The sequence below is a fragment of the Phoenix dactylifera genome, chromosome 2 (assembly GCF_051530095.1).
Source record: "Phoenix dactylifera cultivar Ajwa chromosome 2, Ajwa_hap1_PhDact_Kaust_v1.1, whole genome shotgun sequence".
Classification (NCBI taxonomy): domain Eukaryota; kingdom Viridiplantae; phylum Streptophyta; class Magnoliopsida; order Arecales; family Arecaceae; genus Phoenix; species Phoenix dactylifera.
The window spans coordinates 46,081,510-46,103,698 of record NC_143191.1 but is presented as its reverse complement, the minus strand read 5'-3'; the positions used below and the strand labels follow the sequence as shown (position 1 = coordinate 46,103,698).

Sequence of the window (22,189 nt, the reverse complement as noted above, 5' to 3'; positions counted from 1 at the left end):
TGGCTATTTCCTTGTGCTCTCTCTCGAAGAACTAACGGGTCTTATCTTTAAAGAAATGGCTAGAGGATTCATGTGGATAATGTTATATAACCAGTTGATCATGTTTGGTTATCTGTAAAGGAGGCAGCCCAGGAAGAAAAAATGATTAGAGCTTGGTGGTTGCATCTTGCATGAGATAATGCACTTTAGCTTTAATCTGATACACCTGAATTTTAAGAAATTGTTGAAAAGAAGATCAGAGGAGGCACCGGTAACAGTGATATCTACAAATCCTTAATATTAAGCACAGAAAGGTCATTATGACGAAAAATAATGGAAAAGAACGATAAAACTTACTGCCTGGTACTGCCTTAATCGAGATAATAAAATATTATTTTTTGAACTGTTGGAGGGATTTGATTTTGAATATTGAAATGTAATGTTTTCTTCAAACGTGAAATAAAATGTTTTTTATTAGGTAACAAATATGCTTATGTACTGATGTTTTTTCCACGATGATTGCAATGTTTTAAGGTTGCAGCAAACTTCGGCTAGAGTTGAGTGGTTGCACCCTGTTTCGAGTTCTAAACTTTTTTGGAGGTCTTTTTCGGCAGACGGAAGGAGGTAATTCTTGCATACTTTTCTTTAAAATGACTGGTATTGTTTACGGGTAAGCCACTTAACAAAATCATGCGCTATCTGAGCGAGCTTTTTGGAATCCAAGACCTGTAAAAGGGACGTTATGCTGTTTGTAGTCGAACCGGTGAGATATTGATCGCTTGCGTTGGCATCTAGTGTGACCTTCCGCGTGAAAACGAAAACCAAACCGGCAATCATCATTAGCCGTTTTTCCTAGTTTTTCAAGCAAGAACAAGTTTCTTTCTCCATCCAAATAGGATGGTGCGATTCCACGTCTCATATGTTCTTATTATTGACCCTAATGGATACACTCCACCAATATGTTTAAACAGAGTTGAATGGTACATGCACACATTCTTCTTGTGAATGGAAAGCGCATACATCGAGTGAAGACTCAAGAATAGGAAATGTGAGTCCCACCAACTAAATAAAGGATTACTAGATGCAAAAGTGATTTTTTTTTTTGGGGTCTAAAATGGATGATTCATACAGTTCTAATATGAATACATCCAATAAAGTCAGAAAACAATAAGTTACGGAGCGCCCTAGGCAACTTTTTTTTTCAACCCACAGACCACCCTCGGAGTGAGGGGCTACATATGGGGTCACCCAGTCCGCAGTTCCATTAGCCTCTTTGAACACGCGTAGCAAGGGGCAAAGTGTTGGAAGTTTTTAAATTAAATTATTTGTAGAAAAAAAATATATAAAATGGGTTTTTAAAAATAGATATAAATAAATAAAAAAACCTTGGCCCCATAACTAACCCAGCCCTCCCCGGTCCCCATCCCACGCTCCTCCCTCCTCACCTCCTTTCTCCTTTTGGACCAAGATGAAAGGGCAGCCCTGTCGTGGAGACCTATAAGGGTGACCCAGCCAACAAGGGCTACAGTGGACTCGTTTCCTCTGCTGCTGGGAGACTAGGAGAGTTGGAGAGGAGGGCCTTGGCCTGTTGGATGCAAGATTTCCAAATGATCTCGACCGTTGAATTTCGAACTCATTTGGACGTGTTAAGTTATGAGCTCGTGAGCTGCTCGGGCTCGAATTTAAACGAGCCTCATTTTTAGCTCGGGCTCGTTTGACTAACGGGCCGAGCCGAGCCCGAGCAGTTCGGCTCGTTAACAGCCCTAGCGATGATAATATAGTAGTTTTTGCGATGTGACCGGTTCCGGGGTTTGTGATAGTGGGGTGTGGAGGTGGAGATGCTCTTAGGCTGGTTTCTTGTGGAGGAGAACTCGCTCTGCATTGAAAATAGAAGAGGATTCAATTAGAGCCCCTTCAGGGGTCGCTATGCCCAAACTTTGTCCAATCTAACCATGTCTGCCTTTGTCATATGTCCCTCGCTATTAGGGCTATCATGCTTATTTAAACCATATCTCAATATTTTAGTTGACAGCTAGGAGCAAGCACCATATAGATTAAAGTTGATAGAATCAAAACATACGAGAATTACATGACTTTTGTCGAGATGAAATACAGTTTAGTTATTAAAATTACACTAACTGGGCACTCAAATTGAACAGATAGAATTCGATCATAATGTGAATAAGCAGACTGAAACGATCAAGTTTTTGCCATGAAAGATGATTGGTAGAAGATCAAGATAGTCATACCGATCTCAGATTCCCAAAAACAGAGGATTATAGCATTAGACCGAATGAGGAGAGACGGCCGATGCAAGCTATGGTAAGATAAGTTAAAGACCGATAAAACAAGACTATCAATCTGGTAGCTACAGAATGATCGTGCTTGTATCCATGTATATTGCGAAGACGGTTGGCAGCAGTTACCAAAGCCATTGAGTGGAGACCAGATATGGAAAGCAATCGTTGCACTGAATAGTTATTATATTTGAGGGTAGTTATTTTGTATGAGCATAAACAATAGAATTGTACTTTGTAAAAGGACCCATTCGACAATCAATCTAATCAATTGATCTTTACCTTAGTTTCTTAAGCTAAGAATAGGTGTAACTTAAAATCTCTATTGTTTCTAGAGGTACATCTTTATTATAGCCTAGTGTTATACCCTTCTGCTATAGTTCAATGCCACACCCCTATCAAGTTTCATCTTTTCCAAATAATCGTATAACGGTGGCGAAAGTTTATAAAGATTAAGGCCCTAGATCCCCACTGCTTTTTATCTTTTCTTCAACCTACCTGTTTCTAGGTAGCCCAACTCCCGTGGCATGCCCGCGTACACATCCAAGCTTTACCCAGACAAACTTGGCGGCGGGTTTTCTGCCCCAACCTATCGAATTTTCTGAAAACCCCGAGTTCCGTGGTGCATCCGAAATGGAAAAGAAAGGTAGCAGACTCCTTCACGCTAGCTCGCTCTTGTCGGTGAAGAAGATCGGTAGCATTTTGTCGCTCGATGGGGGGAAAAGACCTCATTGTGAAGACCTCATTGCTCGATGGGCAGAGAGGAACAAGTAAGGCAAATCGATGAGAGACCCCCAGGTTTTGGTACTAAGAGTAAGATAGTTGTTATTTTCTCTCTCTCTTGTTACTTAACCAGAAATCTTTTAGGACTTATTTGGTTTGTGACAAGAACAGAAGGAAAGTTATGGTCCACAAAAAAAATAAAGAAACACCTTATATTTAGTTAGAGTTTTCAAAAGAGAAAAATAAAAAAAATAGTTTTTTTAATAAAAATAAGATTTACACATTTCATGAAAAAAAAAATTCATAAAAAATATGAAAAAGTCCAATTCCTATCACTTAAAAATTTAGGTATTTTTTTTTTCAAAAGTGCCCTAAAATTTTTAGAGAGAATAACGAGTTATTTTATTTTATTAAGAATATAACATTTTTTCTACAACTTTTCTAAAAAAGTTAATGCTCAACCAAATATAAGCTACTCTAATTCATATCACTTTTTTATATTCAACTAAACATACAAAAGTCACTTTCTATATATTATATACCTGCCTTCCTAGGAAAAATATTCTAATGGGGTGAAATTCTTCTTGTGTACTAAATAAGCACTTGGTTAGTGTAAGGCCCCATTTGGGAGAGTCTTTGGAGGGCCAAAAAACACTTTTTGGCCCTACAACAACACTTTTAAATAAAAAAGGATGTTTGGTAAAAATTTTGAAAAGCTGTTTTAGCTTTTTCAGAAAACTAAAAGCAGCTTTTTGAGAGAAGCTCCATTTTAGAGTTTTCCGAAAAAATACTTTTAGGCTCCATTAGGAGGCTATTTTTTTGTACCAAAATATCTCTAATAAAATATAACAATTACACACTTTGTCCTTTTATAATCCTAAAAATTTGCTGGAGTTCTAACAAAAAAATTCTAGCCGTGGATAAGATCCTTTTCCATACGGAAAATGTATTCTTCTTTTCTATTTTTGTATCCATCCTTTTGAATCATGTTTTAGGAGAAAAAATTTATAATTTCTTCTCCATTCCTTCCGAAATCCATCGTTTTTTTATCGAATTCACGATCCACGGTGAGGTCTTCCTCAGACCGTGATGCATCAGGAGGTTATGAACCGCGACATCGTGGTCCATGTAGAGAAGAGCTAGACCGCGGCATCGCGGTCCAGGCTCAAGTAGGGACCGCGATACTGCGGTCCTCCTTTGAGCATGGACCCCGACATTGCGGTCCACGCATTAGAAAATATGGACCGGGATCGCGGTCCAAGCTCAAGTGTGGACCGCGGCATCGCGGTCCATGCTCAAGCGGTGTCATGGTTCAGGCTCAAGCGTGGACCTCATTGAGCCTGGACCACGACACGCGGTTCTTTAGGAACGCTGGACCATTTTCCGGCACCATGGGACTTGATATAGGATGCGAGGATTCGATCCTCCTCTAAGGATTAGCGTAGAGAACGCGGTTCTTCAGAAAGCTCTACTTTCAAAAGCTTTACTGCCAACAGCTTCTCCAAACATGGCCCAAGTGATAAAAGACTAATAGAAGGGCCATTTTGTATATAAAAATAAATTTATTTGAATCAGTTGGTAAATAGGTTTAAAAAAAGGGGACCTATGCAATATTAACAAATTTTTGGCTCCGATATGTATTAAAAAAAAAATCTATCAAAATAAGCAACTTGTTGGCCTGCTTCAAATTTCCCAATCTTCTCACCTTTCATAACATAAATTTCCTTCAAATATTCTCTGAAAGATTCTATGCGATGATAGAAACCATCCTATTTCAGCAGTATACCGGTCAAGAATGTCCAAATCACCTAACAATGACACACACAAAAAAAATGACAACACCACTTAATCTGCCATTATTCCCAGCTATGATTGAATGTTCTTCCAAACAGATGCATACTGACTGTCTTATTACCCATCATCTGAAATTCCATGTGTCGCCTCAATACATTTTTGAGTACTTTCCTGGCAACCAGCAGCCTGGTCTCATACGGTTTTCTTCCCCAACCTCACCAGTCTAATTCTCCCTTCTTACCTTACCAAGAGGGCAGTCCAAGGCCGAAGAAAAGGTCCAAAAGAGGAGGAATAAAAGAGTCTTCGTTCCTCACGCTTATCCAATCATCCAATAAAGTTAATAAAGAAAGCTAAAGTAGTGCCGATATTAACCCATTCCAAACCCATAAAGGGGAAGCAGCTGTACCGGACGCCAATGTGGAGAATTTGACTCCTCTAATGACCAATCCAGTGGCCGAGACCAGCATCTTCTATCTAAAACAGCAAAGCCAACACGACCGCCCACAATGGCATTATTTTGACTTGGAACAAACAAGATAAGAAGCCTTTTTTTCTACTCTTTCCTTTTCTTCTGCAGCCACGCAGCTGTGCCCATATCTGATGCAGCGCTGCGGCACACGGCACGTAAACGCCTGCGTCCGGGTTTCCCGCCGGGAGTCACCTACTGCCCTCATCCGCGTGGACGGGGTTGGGGTGTTACGTATTTGACTGGGTACAATGTTGGGATCGTGGCATTCTGCGAGATGAGGACTTTTCAGAAGGTCACCCTCATGCATGCTTAACTGCAGAGTTCTGATAAGGTTCGACGCATTAGTGCTAGTATGATGATCGCACCCATTAGATAGCTTTCAGACTACTGATTCAGATACCATCTTAATGCTCAAATATTTTCTTTACTGAATTTCATGGACATATCTAGCAGACTCGAAATGATTGAATCTATCCAAATTACGAAAAAAATAATATAGAGATAGACTTTGCTAAATTCTTCAATTAACCTAAACTCTTACTTGTGTGATTCTTTCATTTGCATAATTAAAAATACCTTTTTTTTTTTTTTTGAAGATACATGCTTTAAAGTGCTAGTATAAAATAGTTCCCATTTTATAAACCGTAAAAGTGCCCAAAATTAACACGAGGTTAAGCAAATCTGGCTCTCTAGACTTTGTCCTCCCAGCCTCTGTTGGTACATGTACCTACCATGGGAAATATGTCTTATCACATTCAATTTTTTTTTTCTCCAAAGAAAGCATTTCAAACTCGCCATTAGTCGATCAGATTTTATCCTTTCAACTTGAACCAGTCATGCTTCATGCCTGTCCAACTCTGGTTGGCTGCACAGTCCGTCGTCAGATCATTGTTCTCTCAGAACATTGCTTCCACATGGCACCGCCCAAGGTAAGGTCCACCTCCATATGGTTTCATTTGGATGGACGTGAACGTCAAGCTGTTTGTATCAACAAGTGGTCCACAGAAGTGGAAAGCGCCTAGAAATTGATTGATAGAAGAAAATTTCTTGATAATGTTAAGGTAACCACAAAGAGATTAATTTCATTCAAACCATGTTAATGACTGCGTCAGAAGCAGTTTGAAGGGTAGACTTATTATTAAGGAAGCAATGCCCATATAACAACATACAGTAAACGTAGAACAGTGCCTCACAAGATATGAAAGAAACGTGAGATGAGTGAGATCATATATATATATATATATATATATATATATCTGTAATCTGCACCTACAAAGAAAAGCTGAAGAAAGAAAAAACTTTTTCTGTGATATATACAATAGATAGGATGAACTGGATTTTGAATACCAGCCACAGCTCCAGTATAATGGCTTGGCTAAATAATCCGAAAGAAATCAGCTTATTTTGTTCCTTCAGGTAGATCCAAAGCATTCCTCAATGCAACAAATCCTCCACCGGGCTACCAAATCCACAATATCGAATAAAATGGCTTTAATAGCTTCCTGCTCCATGAATTATGAGTGTCTCCACCAACCAAGTGATGACCAACCTTAAAAACTTATTATACTTAATTGGACCTCAAAACCAGATGTTTTAACGGACCAGGTCTGACAGACGAAGAAGAAACCCTTCGTTTCGCTCAGAGAGATCCTTCGAATGAGACTTGACGTTGTGCTGGTCTGGGTAGCTGCGATGATGCATTGGCCAGACCTTGGAGCATCTTTACGACGTCGACCGTATCATCAAGATAGTACTTAGCCTTGCTTGGTTTCTTACCAACGGTGCATGCAAAGACTTCAGCAATTGCTGGCAGTGATGGATTATTCATGGAACTCATGATGCTCTCAAACATGTCTTCATCAGATCGATCATCTCCGATGCATAATACAAAGTCCGGTGGTTTTCCTCCACTCAACATGGTCGCAATAAGATTTTCCACCACCACACCTTTGCTTATACCCTGCACATGATCCCACGTATATAAGCCGACAAGTTTTCTCCGTTCTAATTTAATAGCTGAAGGCAAAACAGAGAGGGAAACATAGTTTTCTTTCAAAACGAAAAACACCATTAGAATGCAGGTCGGACAATTTGAAGGCATGGCCCATGCAGATACGGAGACTTGTTTACGAAATCCAAATCAGAGCATGTGGGGACAAGCTCTTATCTGTGGTTAAGAGATAGGGCTAGCAAAATATGAGGTAGGCAGAGATTCACTAGAAGTCAATCCTAATCAATGCACCTTTAGTTTGAAAGCTACACTCAATTGATCATGATCCATCATGGATATAAGATAAAGTCATTCTTTTGTCTGAATTCAAACTAAACAATTCAGAAAAGGTGCTGAAAGCATAAAAGCCACAGTAGTTCTTCTTCTTACCTGAGGGTTTACTTCTACAATATGCTGGCCCCTTTTCACAGACACAGGTTCGTTGGCAAGCACATTCTCTAGATGATCAAGGAGTTCTTTTGCCTGGCACGACCCAAAATCAGGATCAGCCTCTTGATGATGCCAGACTAGCGCACTTTCTTTATGTTCAATGTAAGATCCATCGGTTGCCTCCATGTAGAGCCTCATTACAGGTTCTGCAATCTTTTTCCAATCAAAGTCAGCTGTTAACATGCATGACTCCCAAGGAGTATCCCGACTCCACCTACAGCAAAGGAAAAACAATTCAAGACAGGCTTGTTGTTAGTTGTCAGCCATACAAAATCCATGATCCTCCCTTCCGTTCAAATGATAAGAAATAGAGATGCCATCACTTATTTACACATACATGTTATGAATTGCAACAAAAATAATAGATTACAGACTATTACATTTCTAATTGGAAATAGTTACAAACTACAAAGTATGATACACCTCATCCCTGCTCCTCAATAATGAGCTTGGATTTGCTGTATTTCTATACTGTAACAACAACTAAAATGCCAAACTAAGATTACATCCCATGATCCAATTGAATCCAATTTGACATTCGAAACACTTCGGTAAAATACCAAATCAATCTTCGTATAGTTCAATTATCAGAAAGCTGAGAACTGCTGTGATCACCAATGTGACTCGTGCTACTTCTGTCTCTATTTGTAGGATTCACACATTCCCTCTCTCATCTTCTTATAAATGCACTTTGCATGCAAGATCCTAATTCAGATGTATTAATCTTTTCTCTGTGCTTTGCAAAAACCCTAAACTGAAAGGTCGATACTGCCACATAGCTTCATTTAATTACATATGCGCATGTACTTAAAAATTTTACAACTTATCACGAAGGGGCTCTAAAATGGTATGTCTGAATAATCTCGTAGTAGAGCAGTTCATATTTCCACACCCTACCAATATCGAGATAATTGTTTCATTTGGTTATAAGTCTTCTACGGTAACTAAGATTATATAACAGAGTATCAAAGCAAATGCCAGAATCAAAGAACTTAAACACAAATTCTTACCTTGTGAAATATCCATGCTCAGCAGAGATTCCTAACTTCTCGCATGGAGCGAACCACTTGCTCAACTCGTCCTTCCCTCTGCCGCTGACAACAAAAACTACATTCTTTGGGTCTGAGCACAAACTATTCAAGATTGAAGTAACTTCATTGCTTGGTGTTTTGTCGATCGAAGACTGCGGCATCATTGTCCCGTCGTAATCTAGTAATATGAGCCTGCTGTTTGTCCTCCTGTACGCGGGGGCTATATGCTCCACCGAAAGCCTTCTGAAATTAGGACCAAGAGCAACCACGCGGAAGCTCATCCCAAATCCAATCCCCCAACACCTCCTGAGGAAATGGTCCTTGCATGCCCGCTGCAAGTCCTGATCGAATGACCTCGCCCAGTAGGCGACATCATGAGAGCTGACATACTTATAGTGCTTCTCGTGCCGCAGCTGCTTCTCGGCCTCCAGTGTTGTGATAGCCAAATTCATGGCCTCTGCCACAGCATCCACATTCCATGGATTGACCCGAATTGCCCCACTGAGGGATGGGGAGCAACCGATGAACTCCGACACCACGAGCATGCTCTTCTTGGGAGATCCCTCCAATGCCAGGCTCCCCTGACGGCACACGGTGTACTCGTAAGGGACGAGGTTCATCCCGTCCCGCACCGGATTCACCACGCAGCACTCGGACACGGCGTAGAAGGCAACCTTCTCGTAGGTGGGTACCGGGCGGTCGATCACGACGATGGGCTCGTAGCCAGGGCGGCCAAACCTGTCGTTGATCCTCTTCGTGATCGACCGGGTCTCGTCCTCCACCTCCTGCACGTCCCTCCCCTGGCTCCTCGCCGGGTTGAAGATCTGGACCAGAACCACCCGGCCGCGCAGCTCCTGGTGCTCCTCCAGCAGCCGCTCCATCGCCAGAAACTTCAACCCGATCCCTTTGAACAGGTCAACGTCGTCCACGCCAAGCAGCAAGGTCTTGTCCTTGTACCTCCCCGTGAGCTCCTGGACCTTGTCGGCCGCCTCCGGCGACGCCATGACGGAGCGGAGCTGGCCCATGTCGACCCCGACGGGGAGGATCTTGATGGTGACGGTGCGGCCGTAGTACTCGATGCCCATGTACCCTCGTTTCGACTGGTAATCGAGGCCGAGCGAGCGGGAGCAGACGGAGAGGAAGTGGCGGGCGTAGTCGAAGGTGTGGAAGCCGACGAGGTCAGCGTTGAGGAGGGCGCGGAGGAGGTCGTCCCGGACGGGGATGGTGCGGAAGATCTCGGAGGTTGGGAAAGGGGAATGGAGGAAAAATCCGAGCTTTACCCTGGGGAAGCGCTTGCGGAGGAAGGTGGGGAGGGCGAGGAGGTGGTAGTCTTGGATCCAGACGAAGTCGTCGTCGGGGTTGAGGACCTCGGTTAGGCGGTCGGCGAAGAGCTTGTTGGCCGAGAGATAGGAGCGCCAGAGGGATAGATCGAAGCGGAGGCCGCCAAGGGAGGAGGGGGAGATGGGGAGGAGGTAGTGGAGGAGGGGCCAGAGGTAGTGCTTGCAGAAGCCGTGGTAGAAGCGGGCGTGGAGGTCCGGGGGGAGGAGGACGGGGACGCAGCGGAACTCGCGGCGGAGCTGGGCGGCGACGGCGTCGTGGTGAGCTGGGTCGAGGCCGTCGGGAAGGCCACGGAGGGTGCCGACGTGGAGGACATCTACGCCAGGGGGGAGGCCGGAGCGGAGCTGGAGGACCAAGGCGTCCGGATCGTAGGAGAACGACCAGCCAGAGGGGGAGGCGGGGTCAGGAGTCGCGCGGAGGGGGAGGTGGTGGGAGACGATGATCCGGCGCTCCGGCAGCGGCGACGGCGACGCCGGCGGTGACTCGTCGGTGGCGGCACCAGCGGAGGAGAGGATGCCGGGGTCCGCCATGACGCGGGGGAGGCGGGCCGGGTGGCGGGGCGGCGACGGGAAGTCGGAGTCGGCGGCGGCCAGCTCCAGAAGGTTCGGGTAGGACCGAGAAGGCATCTCCTCCTCTCCTAACCTCGTCCTTCTTCCCTCTCGTTCTTGTTGTTATGGGTTGGGAATTAGAGTCAGGGGTAGGTTCCGGCTATCGGTGGGTGTTGCAGACGACGACGACGAAGGAGACGGGTTCATCCGGCGAGGGTTCAAAATGCGGTCATCTTTATCTTGGTCTCTTTTTGCTTCTGTGCAGCGATCGGAGAACCAGAGGAGAATTCTCGGTTTTCTTCCTTCTTTTCCGTCTTCCACACGAAAACGAGCTCCTCGTCGGAGAGGAAGATAGCGAGGATAAAAAGAAGAGGAATGGATGAAGAAGGAAAGGGGATAACGTCGGGGTACATAGCCTTACGAGGTTGGCTACCGGCGCTAGGCAGTGGGCTTTTAGATTTATATTTCCGAAATGACGAAACTGCCATCGGAAGGAAGGGGTATTTTAGGAATTCATGAGATTTGTGGTTGGCGGGTTTGAAGTTGGTCCGCGCGGACTCCGTGATTGAATGTTCCATTCAAATCACGTGCAATTATTTTTTTTTATTTGGTCTCTACCATCTTTTCACGCGCGCATAAAATTTTTATGCGCTATCACTCTGATCTGCCGTTGCTCGGATCTTTTAATTGCATCCTGCCCGTCAATAAGTGGAGTGGGAACGGGGCGTTTTTCTCCTCCGACGCTTGACTGGCGCCTCGGCCGCATATAAACTTGTATGCAGATCAAAAAGTTAGACAGCCGACGGTCAAGCGTAGAGTTGGGCAACGGGCCGTGCCGGGCCGGCCCGGCCCAGGCCCCCCGGGCCAAAACTCTAAACGGGCCGTGCCTGGCACGGCCCGCTTATGAAGCGGGCCGTGCCGTGAGGCACGGAAGGCAAGCCCGGCCCGGCCCCCGGCCCCTCTATTGGTGGGCCGGGCCGGGCACGGCACGGCCCGTAACGGGCGGTAATGAGCCGTGCCAGGCACGGCCCGCAACGTCTCTAAACGGGCCGTGCCTGGCACGGCCCGTAACGGCTCCAGACGGGCCGTGCCTGGCACGGCCCGTCTGGAGAGGGGGGAAGAAAATAGCCGTTTCCAACGGCTATTTTCGGGAAAAAGACGGTTTTGCCCCTCCCAACAGTCCTATACGGCTGAATTGAGGGGTATTTTGGGAAAAATTTTTTTTTGGGCTTCTATAAATAGCCCATTCCTCCCTCATTCTCACAACACCAAACCTCTCATTCTCTCCTTCTCTACTGCTATTATTTCTCTCTTCTAAAGTGCTCTTCTAGCAATTTAATTTTTAGTTTGTTCAAGTGCTACACAAGAGGAGGTTCCTGTTGAGAAGAGAAGGTCGCTTCTGTTGAGAGCACAAGAGGAAGCTCGGAATCTCGGCGCTGCCTCTGCCCTCCGACCCTCTACTCAATTCCTCCTTGCGGTTAGTTTTTATTTTTTGAATTAATCATAGATATGTCATCTTTTGAGGAAAGTCAGTTTGGCATTCCTGTTTCTGAGGGGGAAGAAACTAATCCCCAACCCCCTGTTCCTAGTTCCTCTAGAACTGGTGAACCGAGTGAAGGTCAAACCTCTTCTCGTAAGAGGACTAGTACTGTATGGAATGAATTTGATAGAGTTATGGTTGAGGGAGTCTGGAAAGCTAAATGTAAAAAATGTGCCAAACTTTATAGTTGTAGTAGTAGTGGGGGAACAGGGCATTTAAAAAGACATCAAGAGAGTCATAGGATGCATGATTCTCATGCTCAAACTCAAAGTAGCCTTAATATACAAGGGGGATTACTTGTAGGTAATTTTGCATATAATCATGAAAATCAAAGAAAAGCACTTGTAAAATGGATAGTCAAGGATGAATTACCTTTTAGTTTATGTGAATCTTTTAATTTTGAAGAATATGTTCAATTAAACCTACAACCTGCTTACAAAAGAACTAGTAGGCGTACATTTAGAAGAGTAGCTATGACCAATTTTTTAGCAATGAAACAAAATTTAATTGAAACACTTTCTACTTTAATGTAAAAATTTCATTAACTTCTGATATTTGGTCAGCATCTGTAGGTAGTAATTCTTTTATTGCCATTACTGCTCATTATATTGATAATGATTGGCAATTAAATAAACGTATTCTTGCTTTTCGTGCTTTTGATTTTCCACATTCTGGGCAACAAATTTCAAATATAATTTATCAAACTGCATGTTCATATAATATTAATGATAAAATTATGTCTATTACTTTTGATAATGCATCTAATAATAATTCTGCTGTTGTATTATTAAGAGACTCATTGCATCCCATATTAGATGGAAATTTACTGCATATTAGATGTGCATGTCATATCTTAAATCTTTCTGTTCAAGCTGGCATGGGCATGATTCAAGATGTGATTTCAAAAATTAGAAATGCAGTTTCTTTTATTCATGCTTCTAGATCAAGACTTCAAGAATTTAAGGAATTATGCATAAATCATGGTAAACGTTTTAAAAAATTTAAACTTGATGTAATTACTCGTTGGAACTCCACATATAGCATGATACATGATGCATACCCATATAAAAATTTATTAAGTGCATATATTAATGATCGTGGATTAGGATTTACATTGACTGAAACTGATTGGAATAAAGGAAAAATTTTGGAAGATTTTTTGCTTAGTTTTTATAATGCTACCAATGTTCTTTCTGGTATTTATTACCCTACTTCATGTTCATTTTTACAACAAGCATATATAATTAGTCAAAAATTTGCAGAACATAGATATGATGATGTTTTAATGCCTATTATTCACCTAATGGAATCTAAATGGAATGAGTATTGGGACAGGATATGTCCTATGCATAACTTAGCTGCTGTATTTGATCCTAGAGTTAAATTAAATGGCGTGCTAATTTTACTTAATGCATACGCTGAAAATATGAATCAAGATGCTGAATCTGCTAAAGATAAGGTAAGACAACTTCTTTATGATATTTATGCTATATATGATGAAAAAATTCGTGGATCTAGAACACAAATACAAACCTCTATTCCTCCTTCTAGTAGTTCTCGTTCGTCATCTATTTTTTCATTCATTGCACAGAGAAGACACACACATGCTTCAAGTTCCTCTTCATCTTCTTCATCTTTAAGTAGTGAACTAGAATTTTATTTACGAAATGATCTTCAGTCTGCATATGATGAAAATCAAATAGAGAATCTAGATGTATTATCTTGGTGGAAGAGTGTTAGAAATCAATATCCTGTTATGTCTGCAATTGCACGCGATATTTTAGCTGTGCCGATGTCCACGGTAGCATCGGAATCCGCTTTTAGTGCAGGTCGGCGTGTTCTTGACGAAAAGAGAAGTAGGATGACGGGCGAAACGGTGGAGATGCTTCTCTGCTTCAAGGATTGGCTGGATGCTGAGGCAAGACTTCAAGATAAAGGTGGACATAATACAACATCCTCTGATGATGATGATACAAACACTACTGAAGACTGAAGACTGAAGACTGAAGAGTGAATACTGATTCACTGAATCACTGATGATTAGTAAGATTTCTTAATTTTTTATAATTGTACATTTTTATTGTATTCTGGAGGTCAGACCAAGGTCCAAACCTCGGCCCTTTCTTAGTTTCTTATTGTATTCTAGAATCTAGAGGTCAGACCAAGGTCCAAACCTCCCTTCATGTACCATTTTGATTGAAATTAATAAACTGGTAGGGGTCTATGCCAAACCCCCCACCATTAAGGTGGCTTTATATTCATAAATCAAGATTTCTTAGTGTTCATAATTTATTAATGTATTAAAAAAATTTTATCGGGCCGAGCCGGGCCCAGGCCCGGACCGTGCCAGGCCCGCGTGCCAGCCCGGCCCAGGCCCTTATGGGCCGTGCCGTGCTGGCACGCGGGCCGTGCCGTGCTTGGCCCGCGTGCCTAGACCGGGCCGTGCCGGCCCAGGCCCGAAGCGGGCCGTGCCTGGCACGGCCCGCTGGCCAGGATTCGCTAGCCCAGCACGGCCCTATCAAAGGGGCCGTGCCAGGCACGGCCCGTCACTGTAGCTTCGTGCCGTGCCGTGCCGGGCCGTGGGCGGCCCGGCCCAGTGCCCATCTCTGACTCAAGCGGGATGAATACTCGCCGGATTTAAACTGAGATCCAGTCAACATGAAAGTCGTCGTAGAAACGCAATTTTTGAGATTTTTTTATGTTATGTTTGGTAAGTGTTGGGGGGGAATAAAGTTTCCCCCCAAATGACATAAATGCCCCTAAGAAGCCGTACAACCTCCGACCCCGGACAGCCGAAATCAGCGTCCGACCTCGGAACGCTCGGCCACAAGACGACCGACCCCGAAACCTCCGACCTAAGAGAAACCCCGATGTCCGAGGACCGTACTCTAACACCCCTCCGGCATTTATTGCGCATGGCCGCTGTAATCTTCCGGCACACTCAACAATAAATGCGGATCTCCGGCTTACTCAATAATAAATGCGGATCTCCGACTTACTCCATAATAAATGCGGATCTCCGGCTTACTCCACCAATAATGCGGATCTCCGGCTTACTCCATAATAAATGCGGGTCTCCGACTTACTCCACAATAAATGCGCATGGCTCCTGACATCTACGGATCCCTAGCTCTCCACGGCAAATCGACCCAGCAGGGTCTAGTCGACTATGATAAGTCTCTGATCTCGGCCATACCGCCGACATCAGTGCAATGATTCGCCTGACCGAGCGCCGACCTGAACAACATGCCAAGCCGTACTACGGCCTCGCCCTGTTACATCACAGGTAAACCGACCCCCGCATATAAAAGGGAGCCTTGGCCTCCCAAGAGAGGATTGGAACATTCATACACCCAAAAATCACTGTTTATCTCCTTCTCCCCACTATTTGCCCCCTCCCTGACTTGAGCGTCGGAGGGCCGGCGCCGGAGAAACCGGCCACCGGTTCGTGTGCAGGCACCCGGACGGAGGACGCCGCCAGCCAACGGATCGCCGCCCCGCTGCGAGGACCTGCTGTTCCTTCTCTCCGACCGCCCCGGACGGAGGACGCCGCCAGCCAACGGATCGCCGCCCCGCTGCGAGGACCTGCTGTTCCTTCTCTCCGACCGCCCCGGACGGAGGACGCCGCCCGCCGACAGACCGCCGCCCCGCCGTGAGGACTAACAGTCGTTCCCTCTCCTCGGCCGAAGATTGCCCCCGGGTCCAATTTCCAGCAACAGTTGGCGCTAGAAGGAGGGCACCGAGTAGCAGTCATGAAGTTGAGAAGTAAGGGAACCTCTAACGTCTCCCGGCGTCCCCCGCAAAGTCCTGGACACTCCGTCCAGAATTCTCCAACTCCGGCTGACCCAGCTCCTCAGGTCCAGCCGGAACAGTTCAATGCCCTGGCACAGCAAGTCCAGGCCCTGGCCGCCGCCGTTCAGGGCCTGCGGCGCGTGGAGGCTTTACCGGCACTTCCCCCGCAGGCCCAGGCCCCGCCGGAGTGTCTCCCCAACGGCCCGGTTCTCCCCAGCCAAAATTTGCATGGCTCCTCCAGAGCCAACAATGGAGAACGAGCTTCTCCCCGGAGAGAGTTACCGGGAGAAGGTTTCGACCGGAGACCCCAACTTTCTGAGGCGGAGTCAGCCCCGGATCACCGTGAGCTGGCGCAAACCACAGCGACAATCCCACGGGTGGGGGAGCTCGACCGAAAAGTCGAGCATCTGGAGCGCCAGATTGCGGCACTCCACAGCAAGAAGGCAAGACAGGAAGGGGACTTTGAGTTCACTACCAAGTCCCCCTTCTCCCGCCAGATCGAGGACGAGCCAGTTCCCGCGAGGTTCAAAATGCCTCAGGTGGAGCCCTACAGCGGAATCACCGACCCCCTCGACCACTTGGAGAGTTATCGGGCCCTAATGGCCCTACAAGGGTCCTCGGAGGCCATACTCTGCAAGGCCTTCCCAGCAACCCTCCGAGGGACCGCTCGGCTTTGGTTCTCTGGTCTGAAGCCGAACACGGTGTCCTCTTTTGAGCAGCTCGGCAGGCAGTTCGCCACCAACTTTGCTGCCAGCCGGCGCCAGCGACGGACATCAGACTCCCTCCTGGACATCAAGCAGAAGGAGGGGGAATCCCTCAAAGAGTACCTGGACCGCTTTACCGCCGCCACATGGGAGGTTCGCGAGCTAGACCAGTCGATAGCCATGTCGGCTCTGAAGACTGGGGTCCGCTCCTACCGATTCCTCTTCTCCATCGAGAAGAGCTTCCCGGCCAACTTCACCGAAATGCTGGCCCGAGCCCGGAAGTATGCCAAGGCCGAGGAGGCAGTCGCCTCCAGGCGGGGGGCAATCGAGCCCACCTCGAAGAAGCGGAAGAAGCGCCGCGAGGAGCGCGGTCGACAAAGGAGCTGGTCTCCCCGCCGAGAGAAGAATCTCCCCAGACTGAGGAGCCCGCCCCTTCAGCAGGGGCGACCTCAGCAGAGGACACCTCCTCGTCCGAGGTCTCCACCACGGCCCCGGACGTACCAGGCGAGGTACGAGAACTATACACCCGTCAATGCTCCTCGGGCCGAGATCCTGATGGAAATTGAGGGTCGGGACTTCTTCCGACCCCCGCCTCCTATGCGAGACACGGGATTTCCCCGAAATTCCAGGAAGTACTGCCGCTTCCACCGAGATCGCGGGCACGACACGGAGGACTGCTTCCAACTCCGGGACGAGATAGAAGCGCTCATCAGACGGGGAGTACTCAACCGGTTCGTGAGGAACCGACATGAGGAAAGGAGGCCGGCGGAGAATGTCGCACCAACCGAAAATCCTGGCGGCAACAGGCCTATCGCCGGCACCATCAACATGATTGGGCGGACCTCGGCAGGAACAGCCGCCCAGGGAGCACCCCCGAAGCGCCCGCGCACTGATGAAGTCATCTCGTTCTCGGACGAGGACTTAGAAGGGGTCAAGACCCCTCACGATGACGCTGTGGTCATCTCAATGATTGTAAATAGGTTTGATGTAAAGCGTGTCCTAGTTGACAATGGAAGCTCAGCCAACATTTTGTACTACCATGCCTACCAAAAAATGGGTTTGACAGAAGGACACCTCCGGAGAATCAATGCCCCGCTGGTCGGGTTTACCGGAGATGCGGTCCCGGTTGAAGGTGAGGCTAGCTTCCTTGTCACAGTTGGCCTCGCCCCCCGGGAGAGCACTGTGAGGACGGACTTCCTGGTGGTCCGTCTGCCCTCGGTCTACAACGCCATCCTTGGGCGCCCAGGGTTAAACGCCCTTCGAGCCGTGGTTTCAACTCGCCATTTGCTCATGCGGTTCCCCACCGGCCAAGGAGTGGGCGAGGTCCGCGGAGACCAACTGGTCGCCAAGCAATGCTACATGGCGGCCCACACAGTAAAGCAACCAGCCGAGGCACCAGACCGCCCGATGGGCCCTTCACTGCCCATAGAAACCCTCGATGCGAGGGACACCCTCTGGAAGAAGCAAGTAGAGCCCGGTGAGCTCCTTATTCAAATCCCACTACAAGAAAATGTTCCCGAGCTAACCGTGCGGGTTGGCTCCGGCCTCGGCGCCCATGAGAGGAATCGCCTCGTCAGCTTCCTACGGGACAACGCTGACGTCTTCGCCTGGTCGCCCGCGGACGTGCCAGGAATTGACCCCGAGGTCATGGTCCACCGACTCCAGGTGAGGCCAACCAGCAGGCCTATAAAGCAGAAGAAAAGAGGCTCCGCCCCTGAGCGACAACGAGCTGCGGCCGAGGAGGTGGACAAACTCCTCGGAGCCGGCTTCATCCGGGAGGTCTCCTACCCGGATTGGCTCGCCAATGTAGTCCTCGTAAAGAAGGCCAACGGAAAATGGCGTATGTGCGTGGACTACACCGACCTGAACAAGGCCTGCCCAAAAGACAGCTTCCCTCTCCCGAGTATCGACCAGCTCGTCGACTCCACTTCAGGACACCAACTGCTAACTTTTATGGACGCCTTTTCAGGATACAACCAAATCCGAATGGCGCCAGAAGACGAGGAGAAGACGGCCTTCATCACCGACAAGGGCACCTACTGCTACAAGGTGATGCCCTTTGGCCTGAAAAACGCTGGGGCCACCTATCAGAGACTGGTCAGCCAAATCTTTAAAGACCAGATCGGCCGGAACATGGAAGTCTATGTGGACGACATGCTGGTAAAGAGCCAAGCGGCGGAACACCACATAGCCGATCTCAGCGAGACATTCGCCAAGCTCAGAAAATACCAAATGAAACTCAATCCGGCGAAGTGCGCGTTCGGAGTCACCTCGGGCAAGTTCCTGGGTTTCATAGTGACCCAACGCGGAATTGAAGCCAACCCGGAGAAAATCCGGGCACTGCAAGAGATGTCGCCTCCAAAGACAGTTAAGGAGGTGCAGCGGCTCGTGGGGCGGGTAGCTGCCCTGGGAAGGTTTGTTTCTCGATCAGCCGAGCGTTGCCTCCCCTTCTTCAAGAGCCTCAAACGGCCGAAAGACTTCCGGTGGACAGAAGAATACCAGCAAGCCTTTGAAGAGCTTCGGAGCCTTCTGGCCTCTCCCCCGCTGCTCACCAAGCCCCAGAAGGGCGAAATTCTTTACTTATATCTGGCCGTCTCCCCAGCTGCAGTAAGCTCGGTCCTCGTCCGGGAAGAAGACAAGCTCCAAAAGCCGGTCTATTACACCAGCCGGGTTCTCAGGGATGCTGAGACCCGATATTCTAAACTTGAGAAGACCATCTTCGCTCTCATCATCTCGGCTCGGAGACTCAGGCCTTACTTCCAAGCCCACACGATAGCTATATTAACCGACCAGCCTATGAAGCAGATATTGCAGAGGTCGGATCGTGCGGGGAGGATCGCCAAATGGGCGGTCGAGCTCGGGAAATTCGACCTAGAATATCGGCCCAGGCCGGCTATCAAAGCTCAGATACTCGCCGATTTCATCGTGGAGTGCACCCTTCCGGACGACCCCGAGCCGCCATCTGAGTCCGTGGAGGAGACCCCGAAACAGCCATGGGTCCTGCACTCGGATGGGTCTTCGACCCCGGGGGGCAGCGGGGCTGGACTTATCCTCATCAGTCCAGATGGAGTGGTGGCCGAGCAAGCTCTGCGCCTCGAGTTCCCGGCCTCGAACAATGAGGCCGAGTATGAGGCTCTCATCGCCGGGCTCAAGCTGGCGAAAGAACTAAAAGTGGGAGACCTGACGGCCTTTAGCGACTCCCAGCTGGTGGTGAACCAGGTCCAAGGAGATTTTGAAGCTAAAGAGCCATCCATGCAAAAGTATCTCCAAAAGGTGCGGGAACTCACATCTGCCCTGAATTCTTTCAATATTCAGTATATTCCCAGAGCGGAAAACCTCAGGGCAGACCAGCTATCCAAACTGGCCACCTCCCGCATGAGCGAGCTTCCCAAGGGAACAGCGCTCGAGTATCTTCGGGTCCCCAGCACGAAGGAACCCGAGCCCACTATGTGCATCGACTCCGAGCCAAGCTGGATCGACGGGCTCGTCTGCTATCTTCAGGACGGAACTCTACCTCATGACGAGACGGAGGCTCACCGAATCAAGCGCCAGGCTCCCCGGTATGTCTTGTACGAGAATAAACTCTATCGACAATCATTTACTTCTCCCCTTCTCAGATGCCTCCGCCCCTCCGAGGCGGACTACGCCCTCCGAGAGGTCCATGAAGGGATCTGCGGAAATCACCTGGGGGGTCGAGCCTTGGCCCATAAGATCCTGCGGCAGGGATACTACTGGCCCACACTCCAGAAGGACACAACGGATTTCGTCCGCAAGTGCGATCGGTGCCAACGAAACGCCAATATCCAGCGCCGACCTTCAGCTCTGCTGACCTCCATCATCGCCCCCTGGCCGTTTGCCCAATGGGGGATCGACATCCTGGGGCCCTTTCCCCTGGCCACCGGACAGAGAAAGTTCCTGGTCGTCTCCATCGACTACTTCACCAAATGGGTCGAGGCCGAACCTGTTGCCCGGATCACCGAGCAAAAGATGCGGGACTTCGTGTGGAAGTCTATAATCTGCCGATTCGGACTACCCCGTATCCTTATATCTGACAATGGTCGACAATTTGACAATGTTCATTTCAGGGAGTTTTGCTCTGAGCTCGGCATTGATCATCGCTTCACCTCGGCTGCCCATCCCCAGACAAACGGGGAAACTGAGGTAACTAACCGAACTATTTTGCAGGGACTCAAAGCTAGGCTTGATCGGTCCAAAGGACAGTGGGTCGAGGACTTGTACAATGTCCTTTGGGCGTACCGGACCACGTTCCGACTGCCCACGGGAGAGACCCCCTTCAACCTAGCATACGGCACTGAGGCCGTCATCCCATTGGAGATCGGCTTGCCTTCTCTGAGGGTGGAGCATTACGACCCCGATACCAATTCCTCCCAGCTCAGGAGCAATTTGGACCTCGTCGAAGAGACAAGAGAGGTCGCCCGGGTGCGCATGGCGAGATATCAACAGCGAACGGCCCAATACTACAACTCCAGAGTTAAGCCCAAGCTCTTCAAAGTAGGAGACCTCGTCCTCAGGAAAGCCGAGGCTTCTCAACCAACCGAGCAAGGAAATCTCGCCCCAAACTGGGAAGGACCGTATCAAATCGCCCTGGTACAACGGCCAGGGGCGTACAAATTGAAGTCCCTGGAAGGGACTCTGATCCCACGAAGCTGGAACTCCGAGAATTTACGAATGTACTACCAGTGAAACCCCAAGGGGTTCAAGATAATCAGGATAATGGACTCAGCTCCTTTTTCTGCAAATATTTCTCTCATTTTGATGACTGTAATCCTCTTCTAATATTGGGTCGTCTGTGATCCTCAGATTCCCCGGCCAAAATCGGGATGCCTCGAGGCTCGACCGTAGAGTCCCAAACTCCCTCGACCTCGGGAAGAATCGCAGGACGGTGAAACGTCGACTGGTGCAAGATTCCTCGACTAAGGTCGAGATGCCCCGAGTGTCGACAGTGCGTGCCCAGACCCCTCGACACTTCGGGAAGACGGGGTAGTACCTTCGCAGTCCCCCGTGGCGCTCGACACCAACAACGGGGTAGTACCTTCGCGGCCCCCCGTAGCGCCTCCTCGACTAAGGTCGGGATGCCCCGAGGGTCGACCGTAGAGAACCAGACTCCCTCGACCTCGGAAAGGTGCCGTGAGGGGTGGAAAGGGTGGCTCCACCGGGGGCGCCACAAAGTGGACCCCCGGGAGCGGTCGACGATCCCCGATCCCCGAAGCGAGCGATCCCTCGACTAAGGTCGGGATGCCCCGAGGGTCGACCGTAGAGAACCAGACTCCCTCGACCTCGGGAAGCGTCGCCGGTCGGTAGAGCGTGCCCAGACCAGCCGACCTGACGAACGATCCCTCGACTAAGGTCGGAATGCCCCGAGGGTCGACCGTAGAGAACCAGACTCCCTCGACCTCGGGAAGGCGCCGTAAGGGGTGGAAAGGGTGGCTCCACCCGGGGCGCCACAAAGTGGACCCCCGGGAGCGGTCGACGATCCCCGATCCCCGAAGCGAGCGATCCCTCGACTAAGGTCG

At 48.4% G+C, this 22,189-nt stretch overlaps 1 protein-coding gene across 1 annotated transcript; it reads right to left on the bottom strand.

The window, feature by feature from the left end:
- Positions 1–6,461: 6,461 nt before the first annotated feature.
- Positions 6,462–11,050, bottom strand: LOC103699387 (putative alpha,alpha-trehalose-phosphate synthase [UDP-forming] 9). The gene is made up of 3 exons (XM_008781408.6): positions 8,713–11,050; positions 7,643–7,916; positions 6,462–7,222 (listed from the first exon to the last, which is right to left on the bottom strand). Exons 1-3 carry the CDS (start codon positions 10,695–10,697, stop codon positions 6,902–6,904), a joined length of 2,580 nt encoding a protein of 859 aa, XP_008779630.4. The 5' UTR covers positions 10,698–11,050; the 3' UTR covers positions 6,462–6,901.
- Between the last annotated feature and the right edge of the window lie 11,139 nt (positions 11,051–22,189).